Source organism: Phalangium opilio, unplaced genomic scaffold (assembly GCF_054372755.1).
Source record: "Phalangium opilio isolate 3A_F unplaced genomic scaffold, DU_Popi_V2 ptg000077l_1, whole genome shotgun sequence".
Lineage (NCBI taxonomy): Eukaryota > Metazoa > Arthropoda > Arachnida > Opiliones > Phalangiidae > Phalangium > Phalangium opilio.
The window spans coordinates 3,197,137-3,215,842 of record NW_028324185.1 but is presented as its reverse complement, the minus strand read 5'-3'; the positions used below and the strand labels follow the sequence as shown (position 1 = coordinate 3,215,842).

The 18,706-nt window shown below is 39.4% G+C and overlaps 1 protein-coding gene and 2 long non-coding RNA genes across 3 annotated transcripts; 1 reads left to right on the top strand and 2 right to left on the bottom strand.

Annotated features, from left to right (window-relative positions):
* Nucleotides 1-6,262: 6,262 nt before the first annotated feature.
* Nucleotides 6,263-13,675, top strand: LOC149656801 (uncharacterized). Its single transcript, XM_089844546.1, has 8 exons — nt 6,263-6,777; nt 9,929-10,121; nt 10,184-10,369; nt 10,435-10,491; nt 10,810-12,534; nt 12,601-12,794; nt 12,869-13,028; nt 13,136-13,675. Exons 2-8 carry the CDS (start codon nt 9,929-9,931, stop codon nt 13,432-13,434), a joined length of 2,814 nt encoding a protein of 937 aa, XP_089700672.1. The 5' UTR covers nt 6,263-6,777; the 3' UTR covers nt 13,435-13,675.
* A 1,243-nt stretch (nt 13,676-14,918) lies between these two features.
* Nucleotides 14,919-15,353, bottom strand: LOC149656800 (uncharacterized). The gene is made up of 3 exons (XR_016370084.1): nt 15,287-15,353; nt 15,136-15,199; nt 14,919-14,974 (listed from the first exon to the last, which is right to left on the bottom strand). It is a non-coding gene; the product is annotated as an uncharacterized LOC149656800 (long non-coding RNA).
* Nucleotides 15,354-15,636: 283 nt separating this feature from the next.
* Nucleotides 15,637-16,071, bottom strand: LOC149656799 (uncharacterized). The gene is made up of 3 exons (XR_016370085.1): nt 16,005-16,071; nt 15,854-15,917; nt 15,637-15,692 (listed from the first exon to the last, which is right to left on the bottom strand). It is a non-coding gene; the product is annotated as an uncharacterized LOC149656799 (long non-coding RNA).
* Between the last annotated feature and the right edge of the window lie 2,635 nt (nt 16,072-18,706).

The window sequence follows — 18,706 nt, the reverse complement described above, 5'->3', positions numbered from 1 at the left end:
ATTTACTGTTTGTGGGGCATATCTGTTTCGCCAAATGAAATATAGCCGATTTGTCTCGCGTAGATTTGAATTTTATCAGATAGTGGGCGTTTAAATTTAATGTTCTTATTTCCTTCCCGGGATAATATAAGTTTTGCATGAGAATGAAGACCGACGTATTTTTATGATGGGATCCACGTATGAACAAATTCGTTACATCCTTGTTATTTGAAATTTCACAGAGCAAGTCATCGAGAATGACAAAGTTCTTGACATTGGGGTCTAATAGATTTACGTTTAATATACCCTCCTGAAATTCAACTGTCGGGGTGTGATCCAATACCGAATTAAAAAGTTTCGGTTGATATTCTGTATAACACCATATTATTCTATCTGGTGCGGGGTAATACATATATCTTTATGCTTAATGAGATTAGCTACAAAGAATGATTTCCCCGACTGTATCGCTCCGGCGATAAGACCGTTAAAAGGGTGTTGTAGGCTGAAGTCCATTTTAACGAATGACACACATTTTCATATACCATTAGCTTTTATTCACACATATTCTCTGCTCTTAAAAATAATTTTTCTTATCACACGTTTACAAAATTCATCTTCCAAAAAGGTTTTGTTTTGAAATAATTTATTTATTTCAACGTAATCCAAGTTATCCACCGCGGTCTCATAGTTCATGACCACATGCATCTCCCAACCATCTAAACAATTGTGTTGTGTCTGGGATGGGTGATCGACATCACACCCGTAACAACATTATTTTATATTTATACGCAATTGTTCGAGAATGCAGTTTTTAATTAACTCGCGCACGCGTTTTCCCTCGTTGAGGAGCGTAACCACGTAGTTATAGGTTGAAATCAACGTCTCGGTGGCGAAGTATCCAACCGCGAAGCCCTTCTTGGTTGGTAGCATCGTGCCGTACATCACCCTGATGTCCATTATCTTGCGACCCTGGTACGTTCTCACCTCTACACGCTTCGTCTCGGAACCGGTGAAAAACCACGATGTCCCCGGTGCGCCGTTTGCCTCGAAAAACTAATATTTCGCCCTTTCTTTGGTAGAGTTCGTGGAAGTCCGACTCCGCTAGGGTGATCCCCGTAGAACTATCTTGGCACCCCAGTCGTACGTCGAGATCCGGCGTAACCTCGATGCCTTTTTCCGACGATATGGGAAAGAACGTTGTGGCGGACATTCTGTCCAATTCAAAATTGTTAATTTACAATTGGAACTAAATTTACAATTACTCTCGGTCTTTAAATATTTTACTTACATTGTACATGTCGGTCTCCTGGAACTTGCTGGTCTTCTGGTACTTGTTGGTCTCCTTCTTCGAACTTTGAGGTTGGAATGGTTTTCTTCTTTGGTTAGTCTGGCTATTTATAGTGCCATTATATTCTACGTCATTGTAGCTTTGACTGTGCATTTTTGGGGGTGAGTAATGGGTTTTCTGGGGCGCCACATGTTGCAATCGGGTTTCATTTGGGGGTGGAATATTTTCCCATGGCGCTGGTTTTCCCCGGGTTTTCCATGGCACCCTTTTCCGGGGTTTTACCCCCACAAGATAAAATTAATTTTTAAACTTTCACCGCACTAGAATTGAACTGATTTGTATTCCCAGTTTTTACCTCTCCGAGTGACGTATGTCACGGAGAGGTTCTGTAACGATCGTGTCTGTCTGTCTGTCTGTCTGTCTGTCTGTCTGTCTGTCTGTCTGTCTGTCTGTCTGTCTGTCTGTGTGTCTGTCTGTCTGTTGTTACACCCACGTGACCGCGTTCGCAGTTTCCAAATCGGAGCAAACGTGTTCGCCATTTCCGAACTGCTTTCACAGTCACGGAAATGGCTCCTCTACTTGAGTTCTCACACCACCATATTCTGGTCTTTGTCCATCCCACACGGACACCAGTCTGTACTTACTGGCTTCTAATCACCACCATCTTTTGACCTTCGTCCATCCCACATGGACACCAGTCTGTACATACTGGCTTCTAATCACCACCATCTTCTGGTCTTCGTCCATTCCACTTGGACGCCAGTCTGTACATTCTGGCTTCTAAACACCACCATCTACTGGTCTTCCGTCTATTCCACATAGACACCAATCTGTCTCATTGGCATCTACTCCATTATCATCGTTTGGTTTTAGGATATACGCGGCGATCAGCTAGGGTTACGAGAAACGTCTAGCCTCCCTAAGGTGGGATCGCCACCAAAGGTTTTCGCAATTGCGCTTTTTCCTTACTATTATAATGGAAACGAATCGTATATATACCCCAAAATTTGAAGAAAGCGGGCAAGAGGGGTAACCTTCACGTTAAACGTCAATATTAGCAAAGTTTGAGATGATAATAGGTATAACTTTATTTTAAACGATTTAACTATTATTAATGTTAATTATTGAAGATTAAAATAATTAAAAATAATTATATTTATTTAAATATTAAAGATAATCTTGTTTCTCAACTCAAAATTAATACGGAAAGAGTTAAAAAGCAGTCTATGTTTTTGTCTGTGTGTGTCCGTCCATTGTTACACTAGTGCGTCGCGTTAGCAGTTAGCCTTGTGTTGATGTGTTAAGAAATCATACAGAACCTTAATATTCCCTTTTTCCATAATATAAAGTGAATATGTGGAAGTATTTTTCGTAATTATGATGCATTTAGTACTTTTGTAGCTTTAAAGCTCTGTTTCATTTTGATATTCCAAAGATTTTTTTTAATATTGTTATTTGAAATGGCTGTTTATATATTACTTAAGCTATACTACATCTGTATATAGAATAATCCTTGGTTTAGCGATTTCATGAAGAAAACTAAGACCTAGACTCCGGCGGGTAAAATAAGTATCATCCGTTTTAGGCTTAGTGAAACGAAGAGTAAATAATTGAGGCCTGAGGTGAAGTAAACTTTGGGCTTTGATTTTCGTGTCTGAAATGAAGAGGCATCAACGGATCAGAGTTGTGAATGTAGCTATCAGAATATACGGTAAACAGCTGAAGCGCAGACTTCATTTCCTGATCTTTTCCCCATTGACTGATATCCATGTGTCCAAGATTTATCCTTATTGGATGTAAAATGTCGTCTGCTTTACTGTATTATTCGCTATGCTTGGAATACTGCTTCAATATTTCGAAAATTTTTACTTCAAAAAAGAGAAATAATTCCATATCTAGGTAAATAAGTTTGTAGTAGTAGACCTCTTGACTCGGAGAGGTAATATTTTGGTTTTCCCAACTTGTTATTTTTCTTCTAGATATCCCTTATCTTATCTTAGTGTTTGTGATAAAATTAAACTTCTCGAAAATTCCAGCGTCACTGGCACCATCGACTCCCATCCCCCTCGCACCACTCTTCACCACCCCTGCCTTCCACAGTGCTTGGGGTGGGAGACTCTTATGAACCCTACTAACGCTGGAGATGAAATTATACACTCAATGTTATTTCTATGGTCCTAACCCGTCCCGCTCTGTTTTCATTTTACCGTGAAACTTACGTACTCTCCATGCCGTCCAATGTGCACAAAACAGCCGTTTCCTAAAAAATCGAGACCGTCGAAATTTTATACCAAATGTCAATTTTCTACTAGGGTATGTTATTTATAAACTACGGCTTTAATTATTTGATTAATTAAATGACAACAATGATGGTTCTTCCTAAAATTTAGTGCTTGTACAATTTTTGGACTTTGAATAATTGACCATGCACCATAACCATAAAGCATCTTTAAAAATAGTCAGGTCTCTTATGTTAGGTTACAAGACTTGAATATGAGCACTATTTTGATTATGTTTTTCGCGAAAAACTAGACATGCGGTAAATTTTTTTTTTGCATTGAACCTTTTAATCGTTAGACGAGTTATATTAAAAAATCATCTAAAGGAGAAATGGAAATTTATTAGGTCGTGCAATAATAATTTGAGTACAATTATTACTTATTTTTTTATTTAGTACAAAGCAAGAAAAAGCACATACTTAAAGAACCACCATTATTAAAAATCCTTCTAAAGTACTACACAAAAATAGTAACGAAAATAAATAATTTGTCTTCAATTACTATATTGTTATTTTTAACATAGCAAACAACCCATTCAGCTAAGCGGCATTTTTATAATAATTTAAAGATAATGTGATGTCAATCGTAAACCGCTCTTTGAAGAAACATCAATTAAATATATTCTTAAATTTAACACTTAATTCCATTAAATCAGTGGTTATATCGCATTGTTGTCCGCTTTGATCTTTTACAACTGGCACAATTTCTGAACTAATTATTTAACCTGGATAATAGGGATAGGAATAAAATTGTGGACCACTAGAAACCGCTATATACAAATTTTGTGGGTGGAGCCAAAATATAAGTAGATGAAGTTTCTCAATGACGTAAGGAAAGATGGTTCTTATGACATTAATCCGTTTTTGACAATAATCATTTTATATTTTTCTACCAAGGAATCGAAGTTCATGAAAATAATGAGAACATGATAAAAGCCAGCCCTCAAACTAATCACGATGGCGTTAATGGAGGTTTATTCTTTAAAACTTACTAGAACAGTCTAAAGTAAAATCCGAAAGAAAGTTCAATGACAAGTGCACCAATTGCCAATAAATGGCCATAAAGGTATATTTTGAAAATAGGTTTAATTGTTTCCAAAAGCATTGTAGAAAACACTGCTTGGTTTTTTCTCTTCATCAATACCTTATTCGTATGATATCTAGATTTGATTGTCTTCCTTGTGCGTTGACTGGTTTCAACATATCTCAAAATTCTGTAATCAATAAAAGCGTCATGATTTACACATCAAATAATACAAATTTAAAAGTAAAAGACGAAGTATCATGCTTCGTAAAATGAGGCTGAGCTTATACTTTCTCAACGTACAATCTCTCATTAAAGGAATGGTTATACATAATATATTTTTTATGCCTGAAGCATAATTTATCATTTCTAAAATCCCTTTAGTTAAACCCAAAACCAAATTTTTAAACTAATTTGGTAAAACTAATACTACAGAGGGTCTTAAGGCGCTTTTCTGCAAAGCAAGAGAACGATACGTCACTCCCCGAATAATTTTGCCACAACCGCCAGAAAGGATGTATTTGTTCATCGGCAGCCTACACACAGTCTTATCGTTTCCCGATTATCCGAGACAGAGGAGAAGTGGTCAGGTTCCATGGAATTCCTATCAAAGTGCTCAAACCTCCCCCTGTAGCACTAGTGAAACGCGTTAGAGTCGGTTCACAGTCGATTCGTCGGTTTATCGTCGAGTCGGCATTTACGACTTAATTCCGACCTTTACACAACCTATTTTGCCAACTCCGCTTTGAAGTCGGCTTCGTGGATCGCATATTAGGAGTTGGCTTCTGGTAGATTTTGAGGTCGGCTGACCAAGTGAAGGTTGAAGTCGGCTGCTCGACTGTTTACCAATCGAGATGCGGTTCGTTCCACCCTGTTTATAATAAAACGTACAGAGGTCGGCACGGCCGACTACATACCGGCCACAACAAATAATAAAGATGTCGAATTAATACGACCGGTAAGTAGTCGGGCAAGCCGACCTCTACACGTTTAATTATAATCAGGCTGGAACAAACCGCAACTCGACTGGTAAAGAGTCGAGCAGCCGACTTTAACCTTGACTTGGTCAGCCGACCTCAAAATGTACCAAAAGCCAACTCCTAATATGTGACCCACCAAGCCAACTTAAAAGCGGAGTAGGCAAAAAACAAGATCGGAGTTTCAATTATCAATCATTCAAAAAAGGCGCGATTGTTAAGGTTGAGTGCACCATCTACCGTATATATGTAAAAGTTTCTTACCAATGTAAGGTAAACATTTAAGAGCCATTCGTTTATTAAATGCATTTTTAAATATTACTTGCAGTGTCCGATAATTTTTGTATAATAGAGCTAGTATACTTATGAATGCCTTTCATTACTACTGGGTCTATTTAAATATTTCTCCCTGGTGGCGAATAGCTATCAAGCATAATTTTACGTTGTTCTGCGGCGCCCTTACAGAGAGTTAGCAGTCCCTGTGTTTTATACTCAGAGAGAATAGCATATTCAAATGCGCGGGATGCCATTTCGCTATAGCTCGGCGTGTTCACCATAGAATTTACAACCAAAGAGCGTGGAGGAAGGATACGAGCTCTATAAGAGCATAGCCCACTCGATCACGCGCTCTACGACGCAAACTGCTCGCGCTATAGCTATAGCGCGAGCAGCTTGCGTCGTAGAGCGAGCGATCTAATTGGCTATGACAGGAGATGCCAACTAGTACGCACGCGAGGTGCCATAATTCAGCAAGTATCCTTCCTCCATGCAATGAGCTTCAAACAGGGCTGCACATAAGGCACTAGTTACGGCATTTAAAAAGTTTCCATTATACTACTAAATTAAATCGAAATCTGCAAGCTTAATTACTAGCCAGTTTTACTACTAATAAAATGTCTATAGTCATGAAAAGAATGCCTTGCCCTTGATTACTAAAATCACTCGAAATGTGCTGAGGTATACTATAGCCAAAACCCAGCTTGACTACTAAAATAAACATCCTTATATACTGCCCTTCTTCGAACTCCTTCCTACAGCTGTAGCCGTAAGTTCCTGTAACCGTTGTATTCATCCCGTGATTCCCGTCGCCGCGTCGCGTTTGGGAGGTTGAGAAGAAATCCTAGGGTATGGAGTGGACCGCTTAGTTTTTTTTCAATTAGGTTTCGTTTTTTTAGTATTATTTTACGCTAGCACGGCTTCAAGATCGATATAAAGAAACATTGTTAAAAAGGTAAGAAAATTATTTGTTTTTTTTTGTTCCAGGTTTATTTATTTATTTAAGGGCTAGGGCTTAGTAGCCCTACGTTTTGGCCTTTCATTAAGCCTTGGGCTGATTATTGGTCAACGTGTTTGGGCCGGAGCAAACTTTCAATACTAAGTCTGGCTTACAATTATAATTCTAAAATTAGATTTGAAAATTATCATTAAAATTACGAGAATCAAATCACATGGTAAGGATATTTATTTTCGAAAGGGTTACTAATATTATCTGGTAAAAACTACATTTATAGTGTTATAGCATTAATGTTAGGTAATTAAGTGGGTGTTTTTGTTAAAAAGGCAAGATGAGTGAGAATCATTCTTCAAGGGGTAGTTACAAGTCCCTCGATGAATTAAGCATTAGGCAGAAGCGCCGAAAAAGAGCTCGATATCTTGCGAATGTTCTAGAGAGAGTCGAAGATACTAATAATATTTTGGAAAATCAGACCTGTGCGTCAAGCACCGCTAGTTCTTATACTTTGGTTTCCCAAACTACAACACGTGTTGGGTTAAATCATGATAGTCCAATTTCAATAGGTTTAAATTTGGCGAGCTCTCATCATGGTAGTTCAATTACAGGTGATCATAATATTGACTCTTCTGATATGGGTAGTCCTCAGCCTCATTGTTCAGTTAGGGGTAGTCCTGAACGTAAATGTCTAGATAGGGATGGTCCTGAACGGAATTGCCTCGATAGGGATGGTCCTGAACGGAATTGCCTCGATAGGGATGGTCCTGAACGGAATTGCCTCGATAGGGATGGTACTGGACCTGAATTAGGTTCTGATAGGGATGGTACTGGACCTGAATTAGGTTCTGATAGGGATGGTACTGGACCTGAATTAGGTTCTGATAGGGATGGTACTGGACCTGAATTAGGTTCTGATAGGGATGGTACTGGACCTGAATTAGGTTCTGATAGGGATAGTCCTGAACCTATGGGTTCAGATAGGGGTAGTTCACATTCTAGTGGTTCAAATATTGGTAGTCCTAGCTGTTCCTCTCAAGGTAGTCACCATTCCCTTGGTTTTCATATCGAGCGTGGTTCAGATCCCAGTACTTCAGATAGGGAGGATTCTGAGGGAACCTCAAGTAGCTCATCCGAAGAAGAACAAATAGACTTGCAGTCTGGTTTGCGAAACTGGGCCATAAATCACAATGTTAACCATGTAACTCTTAATGCCCTTCTCGTAATGTTGCAAGGTAATGGGATGAATTTACCCAAAGATGCACGTACTCTGTTAAAAACTCCAAGATCAACTAGTGTTTTAACAATAGAAAATGGTGAATATTTTCATGCCGGATTAAGTGACGGTTTGGAAATATTCTTACATGAAAATCCAAATTATGACAGTGAAATATCTTTCGCCATAAACATAGATGGCCTTCCCATTTTCCATAGTTCCGCTAAACATTTTTGGCCCATATTGGCCTGCGTTTTTAGTTTTTCATTGGGTATGATAGGAAAGCCTTTTGTAGTTGGAGTTTTTTGTGGAGAGGTTAAACCGGGTAATTTAGAGGAATTCTTGAGGCCCTTAATAGTTGACTTACAGCATTTGGAAGTTAATGGCTATGAATATGAAAACCGACATTACATCTGCAACCTAAAAGGGCCATTTATTTTGGACACTCCGGCTCGGGCTTTTGTTAAAAACACAAAAGGTCACACTGGTTTTTATTCATGTGACAAATGTTCTATAAAAGGAAGTAGACATCTTCGTCGAACTATTTTCAATGATGACAGTTTTAGTGTGCCACCACGTAGTAATGAATTATTTCGAATGCGAGACGATGAATTTCATCATTTAGTTGGAAACATGTCCCCCCTCGTAGACTTGAATATAGACATGGTGAGGCAGTTCCCATTGGACTATATGCATCTGGTTTGCCTTGGAGTGGTCCGAAGAATAGCAAAATGTTGGTTAACTGGAAAACTTTACGTTAGATTAAGTAACCATTTAACTGATCTTCTGTCCGAAAAGCTCGTAAACTGTAGAAAGTATGTTCCGACTGAATTTGCACGCAAACCCCGAGCTGTGAAACATATTAAACTCTGGAAAGCCACGGAACTGAGACAGTTTCTTCTATATACTGGTCCCATAATATTAATAGATATACTGAAAGATGATGTTTTTAAACACTTTCGGTTACTTCATTGTGCTATTTATATTCTAGCACACCCCACTCTGTATAAAGAATACGCCGATTATGCAGGTGAATTACTTAAAATGTTCATAACCATGTCCAAACAATTTTATGGATTAGAGTTCATTGTTATGAATGTACATGCTCTGTCGCATGTCGTTCAGGATGTAAAGATGTTTGGGCCTCTAGACGCATATAGCGCATTTCCTTTCGAAAATCACCTCCATTTCATAAAAAAACATTTGAGAAGTCCAAATAAACCTCTTCAACAGCTAATTAAAAGAATAGGCGAATCAAAATCATTTGCAAATTCCCGAATTCGAAAAGATTTAAGTCTAAAAAAACCGATTTCAGTCAATTTTACATTTTTGCCTGCAAATGCTGAAACTTTTAAAAAGCTTCATACGCCAAAATTTGTTGTTTCCGTATCTAACGGGGATAATTGCTTTCAGTTGAATTCCGGTGAAACTGTGGTTGTGAAAGTAATTTATAAAAACACAGACAAGGAAATATTTGTTTGCGGATGTGTTTGCAAATTTGTCAAAGACCTCTTTGATTATCCATTAGCATCTTCCAAATTAGGAATATTTGTTGGACGTCTATCAAATCAAATTAACACTTATAACTATTTAAGTTTAAAAAGGAAATGCTTATTAGTGCCAAACGAGAGTTTTTTTAGCGTTGTTCCATTGCTACATGACGCCTAATAAATATAATTGAATATAAATAGTCTGCAAGGTAATATATCTAGCTTTTTAACAAACAATCTCTCTAAAGTAGTCGGCGTTGGGTTGGAGCGACGTTTTAAATATTTTACTGCACATGGTTTGGGAATCATAAAAGACGTTCGAATTGCCATATCAACCAGGATTTACCCTCGGATACCAAGTGCAAGGCCATATTTCAAAACATTAGTTCAATTTCCTGGTGTGGACTACTTTACATTCCCTATAATAGTTTTATTTGTTCCCCATCAGATGTATGCCATAGTTAGTTTTGTGGATGAGCCCGGAGCTATAGATATTGTTCCAACATCTTGGTGTATTGGAAAAAACCAGTGTTTTTGGCCATCAAAAGCTAAAAGCGGTGAAATTACGAAATTACAAATGGCTTGTCAACCTCCATTAACAAACTGGGTAACCTACCATATCAAAATTCTGGCGAACGCTCGTAAGTATTACAAGGGGACCAAAAGTCTGGATAGAAAAATAGGCATAGTTTCTCTTTTAAAGAAACATATGAAAAAGCAAGACAAATTTGTAAAAAAGCAGAGGATACATCTGACTTGCAAAGTGACAGAGAAATTAAAAGAAAAAGAAAGCGAAGTACACTTGTTGACAGTGAGCAAGAAAGTGATATAGGAGATGGGGATGAGTCGAACCGTTCAGGTGATGAGAAGTGTAGTGGGGAAAACAATCGTAAGTTAGCTGTACTCTCTACGTATTTTGTCTTTCTTCTGCCTAAAATTAGTCAAAATTTATAGGAGTGACACAAGGAAGAAAGAAGCTAAAGAAGAAACGAAAAAGGGATTTCTTAAATGGTGAATAAAGAGCAAGTTATTTAAATTTTCAAATTGAGAATTATACCTAAAAGCGGAAACAAAACAAAAAGTTACATAATTTGGTAATCGGGTGTTTGGGCTCAAGTTTACTAAGATAATTCTTATTAGAATTTAAATAGCATTATTACTTAGATATTAAATCAGGATTATCTTTAGTTACTTTTCTGTCAGCATTACGGGTTTAAATTGTCTCATAATATGCTTGCATGTAAATTGTTATGAGATTAGTTACAGAACCGTTCAACTCCTTTAAAGTGCCATTTAACAAGCGAACTAATATTTCTCCATAAATTTTAGAAGCTTCACTGAAACAAAAGGCCTCTACCTGCATTCAGTTGCCCACAGCTCCAGAATTTGTTCCTATTAATTGGAAAATTAATCGAAAAACCATTTCACAGCCGCAGCATATATTGGATTCTAACGAAAAAGTCGAGAAATCGGTAGTTATAAATGAAGAAACCCCATATACGATTCATGAAAGTTCCAGTTTTGTGTCAGACAAATACAATACATCAAATCTGTTGGAAAATACCAATTCTACCGAAACCCAAGCTCAAATACTCAAGGGTAATACTGAACAGCAAAGTCAGATCGACGAGGTCAGTAAAGCGCCAGTAGTGTACAAGTGCAGTGAACATCAAGGAAAAGTTGAGACAGATAAAGGGGTTACTTTCGATGAGAATGAAGAAAGTGTTACCACTATTCAATCGTACGAAACACAAGCTTTGAATAAACCACAAGAAATTTTCTCTTCAATCGTATTGCCTGAACCAAATTGCGTAGTGCCTGCGTTAAATTCAGGTGTACCACCTCCAAGTTTAAACAACATACGAGAATCTCCAGTCGAAACTATCGATCAATCTTTGCAGCAAGAAAATAAACAAACATCATCTCAAATGGAGTTAAACGAAATGTCTCCTCAAAATTACATCCAAGAAGACTTGGCTACTGTCAGTTCTGAAACAAATCAACCAAGAAACAGTGAGGAAAAAGAAGTGCAAATTGGGAAACGTCAAAGTGAAACCAGCACTATAACAAAAACTAGACGTGGTTGTTTAGGAAGTAAAATAGTCGATAAACTAAAACGCCGTAGTCTAGCCAGCAGCGGATCATCCCGCACCAAGTCAAGCTGCAATGAGCTAGTCAGCACCAAGTCAAGCTGCAATAAGCTAGTCAGCTCCAAGTCAAGCTGCAATAAGCTAGTCAGCACCAAGTCAACCTGTAATAAACTAGTCAGCCCTAAGTCAAATCGTAATCAGTTAACAAGCCCCATGTTACTACGTAATCGGCTATTTAGCGCCGGCTTGACCCGTAAAGAAAAAGAAAGTCCAATGTTAAGTCCTAATCAACAAGTCATTCACAGTTCAAACCGTCCAATCAATAGAGGGCCAATCCGTCCAGCCACTGCAGGGTCAACCCATAAAATCATTAACGAAAGTCACCTGACCACCAACGCGTCAAGTCGTCCAGTCACCAACGCGTCAAGTCGTCCAGTCACCAACGCGTCAAGTCGTCCAGTCACCAACGCGTCAAGTCGTCCAGTCACCAACGCGTCAAGTCGTCCAGGTACCAACGCGTCAAGTCGTCCAGGTACCAACGCGTCAAGTCGTCCAGGTACCAACGCGTCAAGTCGTCCAGGTACCAACGCGTCAAGTCGTCCAGGTACCAACGCGTCAAGTCGTCCAGGTACCAACGCGTCAAGTCGTCCAGGCACCAACGCGTCAAGTCGTCCAGGCACCAACGCGTCAAATCGTCCAGTCAACAATGGTTCAAGCCTGGACGCCAATAGTGGGTCAAACCGACCACTTAGCGTGTTAAGCTCTACCAACAATAGAGGGTCAGACCGTCCAGGTGGTAGCGGGTCAGACCGTCCAGGTGGTAGCGGGTCAAGCCATAACGTCATTAGCAGACCAAATCGTTCAATCAGTAGCGAATCAAGCCATTTAATCATCACCGGATCAAACCGTCCAGTCAATAACTTGTCAAGCCTTAATGTTTCAACTGGTAATTTAATGTCTGAAGGTAATAAATCTTACTGTCATTGCTTTTGTATTGTCGTTTCAATACACAACTTGTTAATTTTTGCAGAGAGATTTCAACAAACTGTCATTATGATGTTGACTGATTTAAATTCAAAGTTTGACGAAATGTCAAAGGGTTTTGTTCAAAATGTGGAATTTTGTTCAACACAACCCAATAGCTTGAAACTACCAATTACGGATGAACCTGCACTACGAACTGTCGAAGAACTTCTTCAAAATGAAGAAGAGAAAAAGAACGCCGTAAGTGTATCAACAATTTGAGAACGATGATATGCGTATACGTTAGTTAAAATGCATTTGATATTAAAAATTAGATTGCGTTGTTTAAATCTTGGGGAGGAAAATTTTCCGACGACATTATCAGGAGAGCTTTAAGAAAAACCTTTGACCATGCTTTAGTGTTACAAATGAACTGGAATGGGGCGAACGGCAAAATTGCCTTTTCAAAATTAACTTTGAAGACTGTGATATTTGGTATGCTATATCTTTAAAGGGATATATATAATTTAAGTTCTGCAACAAGCTTATTTACTTGTAGAATTTGAGTATTATTTTCATATATTTTTTTGTCTTCAATATAGCTGCTGTTATGGCACATCCCAAATTAAGGAAAGCCACCGAATATGAGGTCGAATCCGTAGTTATAAAATGGCTTAAACATAAGGCTGATCGTAATGGCGGAAGACTTAAACGACTGAAAAAAAATAAGAACATCCATATTGTTGACTCTGTAAACAGCGATGATGATGGACATTTTAATGAAGAAAAAAGCTTTCGAGATGACATAAACTCTGACATCGGGGATTTTCATGATGATAGAAATAGCGATAAAAATCGAAACAGTGATGAACATTATTTTGAAAACGAACTCTCTGATTGATTGTTTAGATCACCCTATTTAAACTGCTGCCAAAAATAAATCTCAAACTTCAACAATTATTTTTAGCTAAGCGAGAAATATATTTTTAAGTAAAAAACTCTACTTGCATTTTGTTAATTAACCCAGCAAATGGCGGGTAATTCAGATGTCCTCCGAAGCTTCACATTCAAAAAGTTAGCAGTTTAAATAGTTTCAAACTTCAAATGTTAAAAAAAATAAAAAATATCATTTTTCACATATATTATAGCATTTTAATAACCAAAACAAATATCACTATTTTTAATAAAAGCTAAAACAGGTGGGGAAAGGACGACCAACTAGAAACTGGAAAACTTACTATAAATAGGGCAGTGAGCCCAAAAGTAAATGAATGGTAAACCGACCATTTACGCTCTAGTTAGCCAACCATTAAGCTGTCTGGTCGATAACCCTGTGGGACCCGACCATTAAAGTGTGTGCAAACCGACTTTTAATATACTCGTAAGCCGACCTTTAATGTACCCGAAAGCCGACTATTAAAATATGTGTAAGCGGACCCGACCATTAAGTTATGTGTGACCCGACCACTAAAGTATGTGTAAGCCAACCTTTAATATACCCGTAAGCCGACCTTTAATGTACCCGGAAGCCGACCATTAAGATATGTGTAAGCGGACCTGACCATTAAGTTATGTGTAAGCCGACCTTCAATATACCCGTAAGCTGACCTTTAATGTACCCGTAAGCCGACCTTTAATGTACCCGAAAGCCGACCTTTAATGTACCCGAAAGCCGACCTTTAATGTACCCGAAAGCCGACCTTTAATGTACCCGAAAGCCGACCATTAAGTTATGTGTAAGCCGACCTTTAATATACCCGTAAGCCGACCATTACCCGTAAGCCGACCTTTAATGTACCCGTAAGCCGACCTTTAATGTACCCGAAAGCCGACCATTAAGTTATGTGTAAGCCGACCTTTAATATACCCGTAAGCCGACCATTACCCGTAAGCCGACCTTTAATGTACCCGAAAGCCGACCATTAAAATATGTGTAAGCGGACCCGACCATTAAGTTATGTGTGACCCGACCACTAAAGTATGTGTAAGCCAACCTTTAATATACCCGTAAGCCGACCTTTACTGTACCCGGAAGCCGACCATTAAGATATGTGTAAGCGGACCCGACCATTAAGTTATGTGTAAGCCGACCTTTAATATACCCGTAAGCCGACCATTACCCGTAAGCCAACCTTTAATATACCCGTAAGCCGACCTTTAATGTACCCGGAAGCCGACCATTAAGATATGTGTAAGCGGACCCGACCATTAAGTTATGTGTAAGCCGACCTTTAATATACCCGTAAGCCGACCATTACCCGTAAGCCAACCTTTAATATACCCGTAAGCCGACCTTTAATGTACCCGGAAGCCGACCATTAAGATATGTGTAAGCGGACCCGACCATTAAGTTATGTGTAAGCCGACCTTTAATATACCCGTAAGCCGACCATTAAGATATGTGTAAGCGGACCCGACCATTAAGTTATGTGTAAGCCGACCTTCAATATACCCGTAAGCTGACCTTTAATGTACCCGTAAGCCGACCTTTAATGTACCCGAAAGCCGACCTTTAATGTACCCGAAAGCCGACCTTTAATGTACCCGAAAGCCGACCTTTAATGTACCCGAAAGCCGACCATTAAGTTATGTGTAAGCCGACCTTTAATATACCCGTAAGCCGACCATTACCCGTAAGCCGACCTTTAATGTACCCGTAAGCCGACCTTTAATGTACCCGAAAGCCGACCATTAAGTTATGTGTAAGCCGACCTTTAATATACCCGTAAGCCGACCATTACCCGTAAGCCGACCTTTAATGTACCCGAAAGCCGACCATTAAAATATGTGTAAGCGGACCCGACCATTAAGTTATGTGTGACCCGACCACTAAAGTATGTGTAAGCCAACCTTTAATATACCCGTAAGCCGACCTTTAATGTACCCGGAAGCCGACCATTAAGATATGTGTAAGCGGACCCGACCATTAAGTTATGTGTAAGCCGACCTTTAATATACCCGTAAGCCGACCATTACCCGTAAGCCAACCTTTAATATACCCGTAAGCCGACCTTTAATGTACCCGGAAGCCGACCATTAAGATATGTGTAAGCGGACCCGACCATTAAGTTATGTGTAAGCCGACCTTTAATATACCCGTAAGCCGACCATTAAGATATGTGTAAGCGGACCCGACCATTAAGTTATGTGTAAGCCGACCTTCAATATACCCGTAAGCTGACCTTTAATGTACCCGTAAGCCGACCTTTAATGTACCCGAAAGCCGACCTTTAATGTACCCGAAAGCCGACCTTTAATGTACCCGAAAGCCGACCTTTAATGTACCCGAAAGCCGACCATTAAGTTATGTGTAAGCCGACCTTTAATATACCCGTAAGCCGACCATTACCCGTAAGCCGACCTTTAATGTACCCGTAAGCCGACCTTTAATGTACCCGAAAGCCGACCATTAAGTTATGTGTAAGCCGACCTTTAATATACCCGTAAGCCGACCATTACCCGTAAGCCGACCTTTAATGTACCCGAAAGCCGACCATTAAAATATGTGTAAGCGGACCCGACCATTAAGTTATGTGTGACCCGACCACTAAAGTATGTGTAAGCCAACCTTTAATATACCCGTAAGCCGACCTTTAATGTACCCGGAAGCCGACCATTAAGATATGTGTAAGCGGACCCGACCATTAAGTTATGTGTAAGCCGACCTTTAATATACCCGTAAGCCGACCATTACCCGTAAGCCAACCTTTAATATACCCGTAAGCCGACCTTTAATGTACCCGGAAGCCGACCATTAAGATATGTGTAAGCGGACCCGACCATTAAGTTATGTGTAAGCCGACCTTTAATATACCCGTAAGCCGACCATTACCCGTAAGCCGACCTTTAATGTACCCGTAAGCCGACCTTTAATGTACTCGGAAGCCGACCATTAAGATATGTGTTAGCGGACCCGACCATTAAGTTCTATGTGACCCGACCATTAAACTACGTGTAAGCCGACCTTTAATATACCCGTTAGCCGACCTTTAATGTACCCGGAAGCCGATCATTAAGAGTTTAAATAGAGGCTAATACCACTACTTACGGACGATTAAGCGACTCTTAACCAACGCGTAAACCAACCATTATCCAACTGGTAAGTACACCATTAAACGACTACTAACCAACCTGAAACAGTCAATTAAAGAGACCATTAACTGTTGAGAAAGCCGACTTCGGTTGGTAATCAAATTCCGGTTGGGGTAACGTAGTTATCGAGTCGGCAACAGCTAATTTTCAGTGACGGCAAAACAATGTCGGTCGACAGTCGGGCCGACCTTCATATGACCCGGACATTTCGACGGTTCAAAGTAAAGCCCACCGACGCTTTTGCGTTAATGTCGGTTGGACCTCTTACCGACTGCGTCGGTCCAACGTCGAAATTGCTACAGGGGTCAGGTCCGCGTGGTAGTCACAGGAACAGAGGGTATGGGAATAGGTACCGGACATGGCAGAAGGCAGCGAGTTCCAGGCAACACTAGTGAAATAACTGTTTAAAATGTTAGCGATTTCTGCTAGGTGGGCAGTAAGGCCATCAGCAGCGCACTCCAGTTCCGTGATAATGAATTTGGTCTTTCTCTTGCTGTTCACGTGGGAAAAGAAGGCTTTCTCATTGGTCTCTATCATATACTCCCAGTGGCGTTCCTTTTTCCGTTTACATTTTCGTTGTGCCTTGGTGAGAGCAGAGCGGACGTTCCGATATAGTCAGGTATATAGGCGGAAGTACCGTTTATACGTAGCGGCTTTACTATAAAAGGATTTTTGAGATAAAGCAGACTTAGACGGATAAACAGGGTGAATGTCTCGAAACGGGACAAAACAGTCATAGCCCATTTTGATCACGGCGAAGAAAGTGTCTTATAGCACTCATCAAGAGAGATGGCCCCAAAGTCTTCGAGAGAGGCGTTGAACGCCACATAGTCCCCTTTGGAGAAGTCACGTAACGGTCTTTGTGGCTGCGTGGCGGACGAGGTTGGGAAAGGGATTTCCCAAGGTTGAAACTGTTTTCTAATCCGGCTGATTAGAAAATTGACGATTTTAAAAAACCATTATTTGCTAGCGAAAACTACGTAGACGCCACCTATTCACACTGCGTGGAACTATATACTGTTCAGAATAAATCAGTTGCCTCGAATTTGCCATTGCCGGCTTTCCGCGTTATTAATGCACTAAAACTATGGAATCTCAAATGGCTTTGCCGTCATTAAAGGGAGGGTGGAAAGGAAAGTCAAGTCATTTTTCATCGATTATTTTACTAATTATATGGTTTATTATTTCAAATTAATTAAAGATTTCATGGATAATTTTAAATAATTACGTCCGACCAATCCCATAACTCCCTGCCTTACTTTTAACAAAATTCTCGTGGCACGCTCCATGTCTTGAGCCACGATTGTCACAAATTTTATCAAATCTCTCGATAAATTTCTTTTGACGTGGAGCGTGCCTCGAGAATTTTGTTAATTAAAAGACGAGTGGCACTTTTGTGCGCCGCTCTTTAAATTAGGGTAGAAATGACGTAAAATAAAAATATTGTGGAAAAGGGAATAATTTGGAAAAGTACCAATATTTTTGAGGTAAAAACATGCAAAATTAAGTAATTTTTTGGAAAAGGGGGAAATTTATTCAGTTGATAAACCTTGATAATAACAAGCCGCTCATATTAGAAGGCACGGCCTTGCGCAATTAGTCGGAGCCTCGGAGGTACTTATCTAAATTATCCATAAAATTTTAACCTAATTTGAATTTTAACATTATTCTGTTTTATATCTTGGATGTTTCACTAGGCAGATTCGTCTTATAATTAGTAGAAGAATCGATAATTCTTTTTTTTTTCATTATTGTGAATCTCACTATGTTGGAAATTCTAAAGTGCATTGGAGACAAGACAGGAGCATTAGAAGAAGGGAAAGAATGTTCAGGGAGAACCAGAAAGGGTCTCTAACTAAAAAGACTACGTAATTTTAATCAATGTGTGAAATGATAACTCCGACTTTTGTTCATTGTTATTTTGAGTTATGACAAAAAAGAACAGCACAATTTCTTTCACCTCTAGCGTTAAAGCTGCCATAGCCCATATGTTTTGGATTGTTTGATCTCCACTATACACAGGAAAACCAAGCTGCAGGGGGTAGTGATTGCGGCGCCCTCTATTCCCGTTTCGCTAGCGA

Excerpts from the sequence above, each read along its gene's own strand:
- LOC149656801 (XM_089844546.1), top strand. The coding sequence starts at position 9,929 with ATGTATGCCATAGTTAGTTTTGTGGATGAGCCCGGAGCTATAGATATT. Across the intron at positions 10,122-10,183 it reads CAAAATTCTGGCGAACGCTC|AAACATATGAAAAAGCAAGA; the intron begins GTAAGTATTACA and ends TCTCTTTTAAAG. Across the intron at positions 10,370-10,434 it reads GTGTAGTGGGGAAAACAATC|GAGTGACACAAGGAAGAAAG; the intron begins GTAAGTTAGCTG and ends CAAAATTTATAG.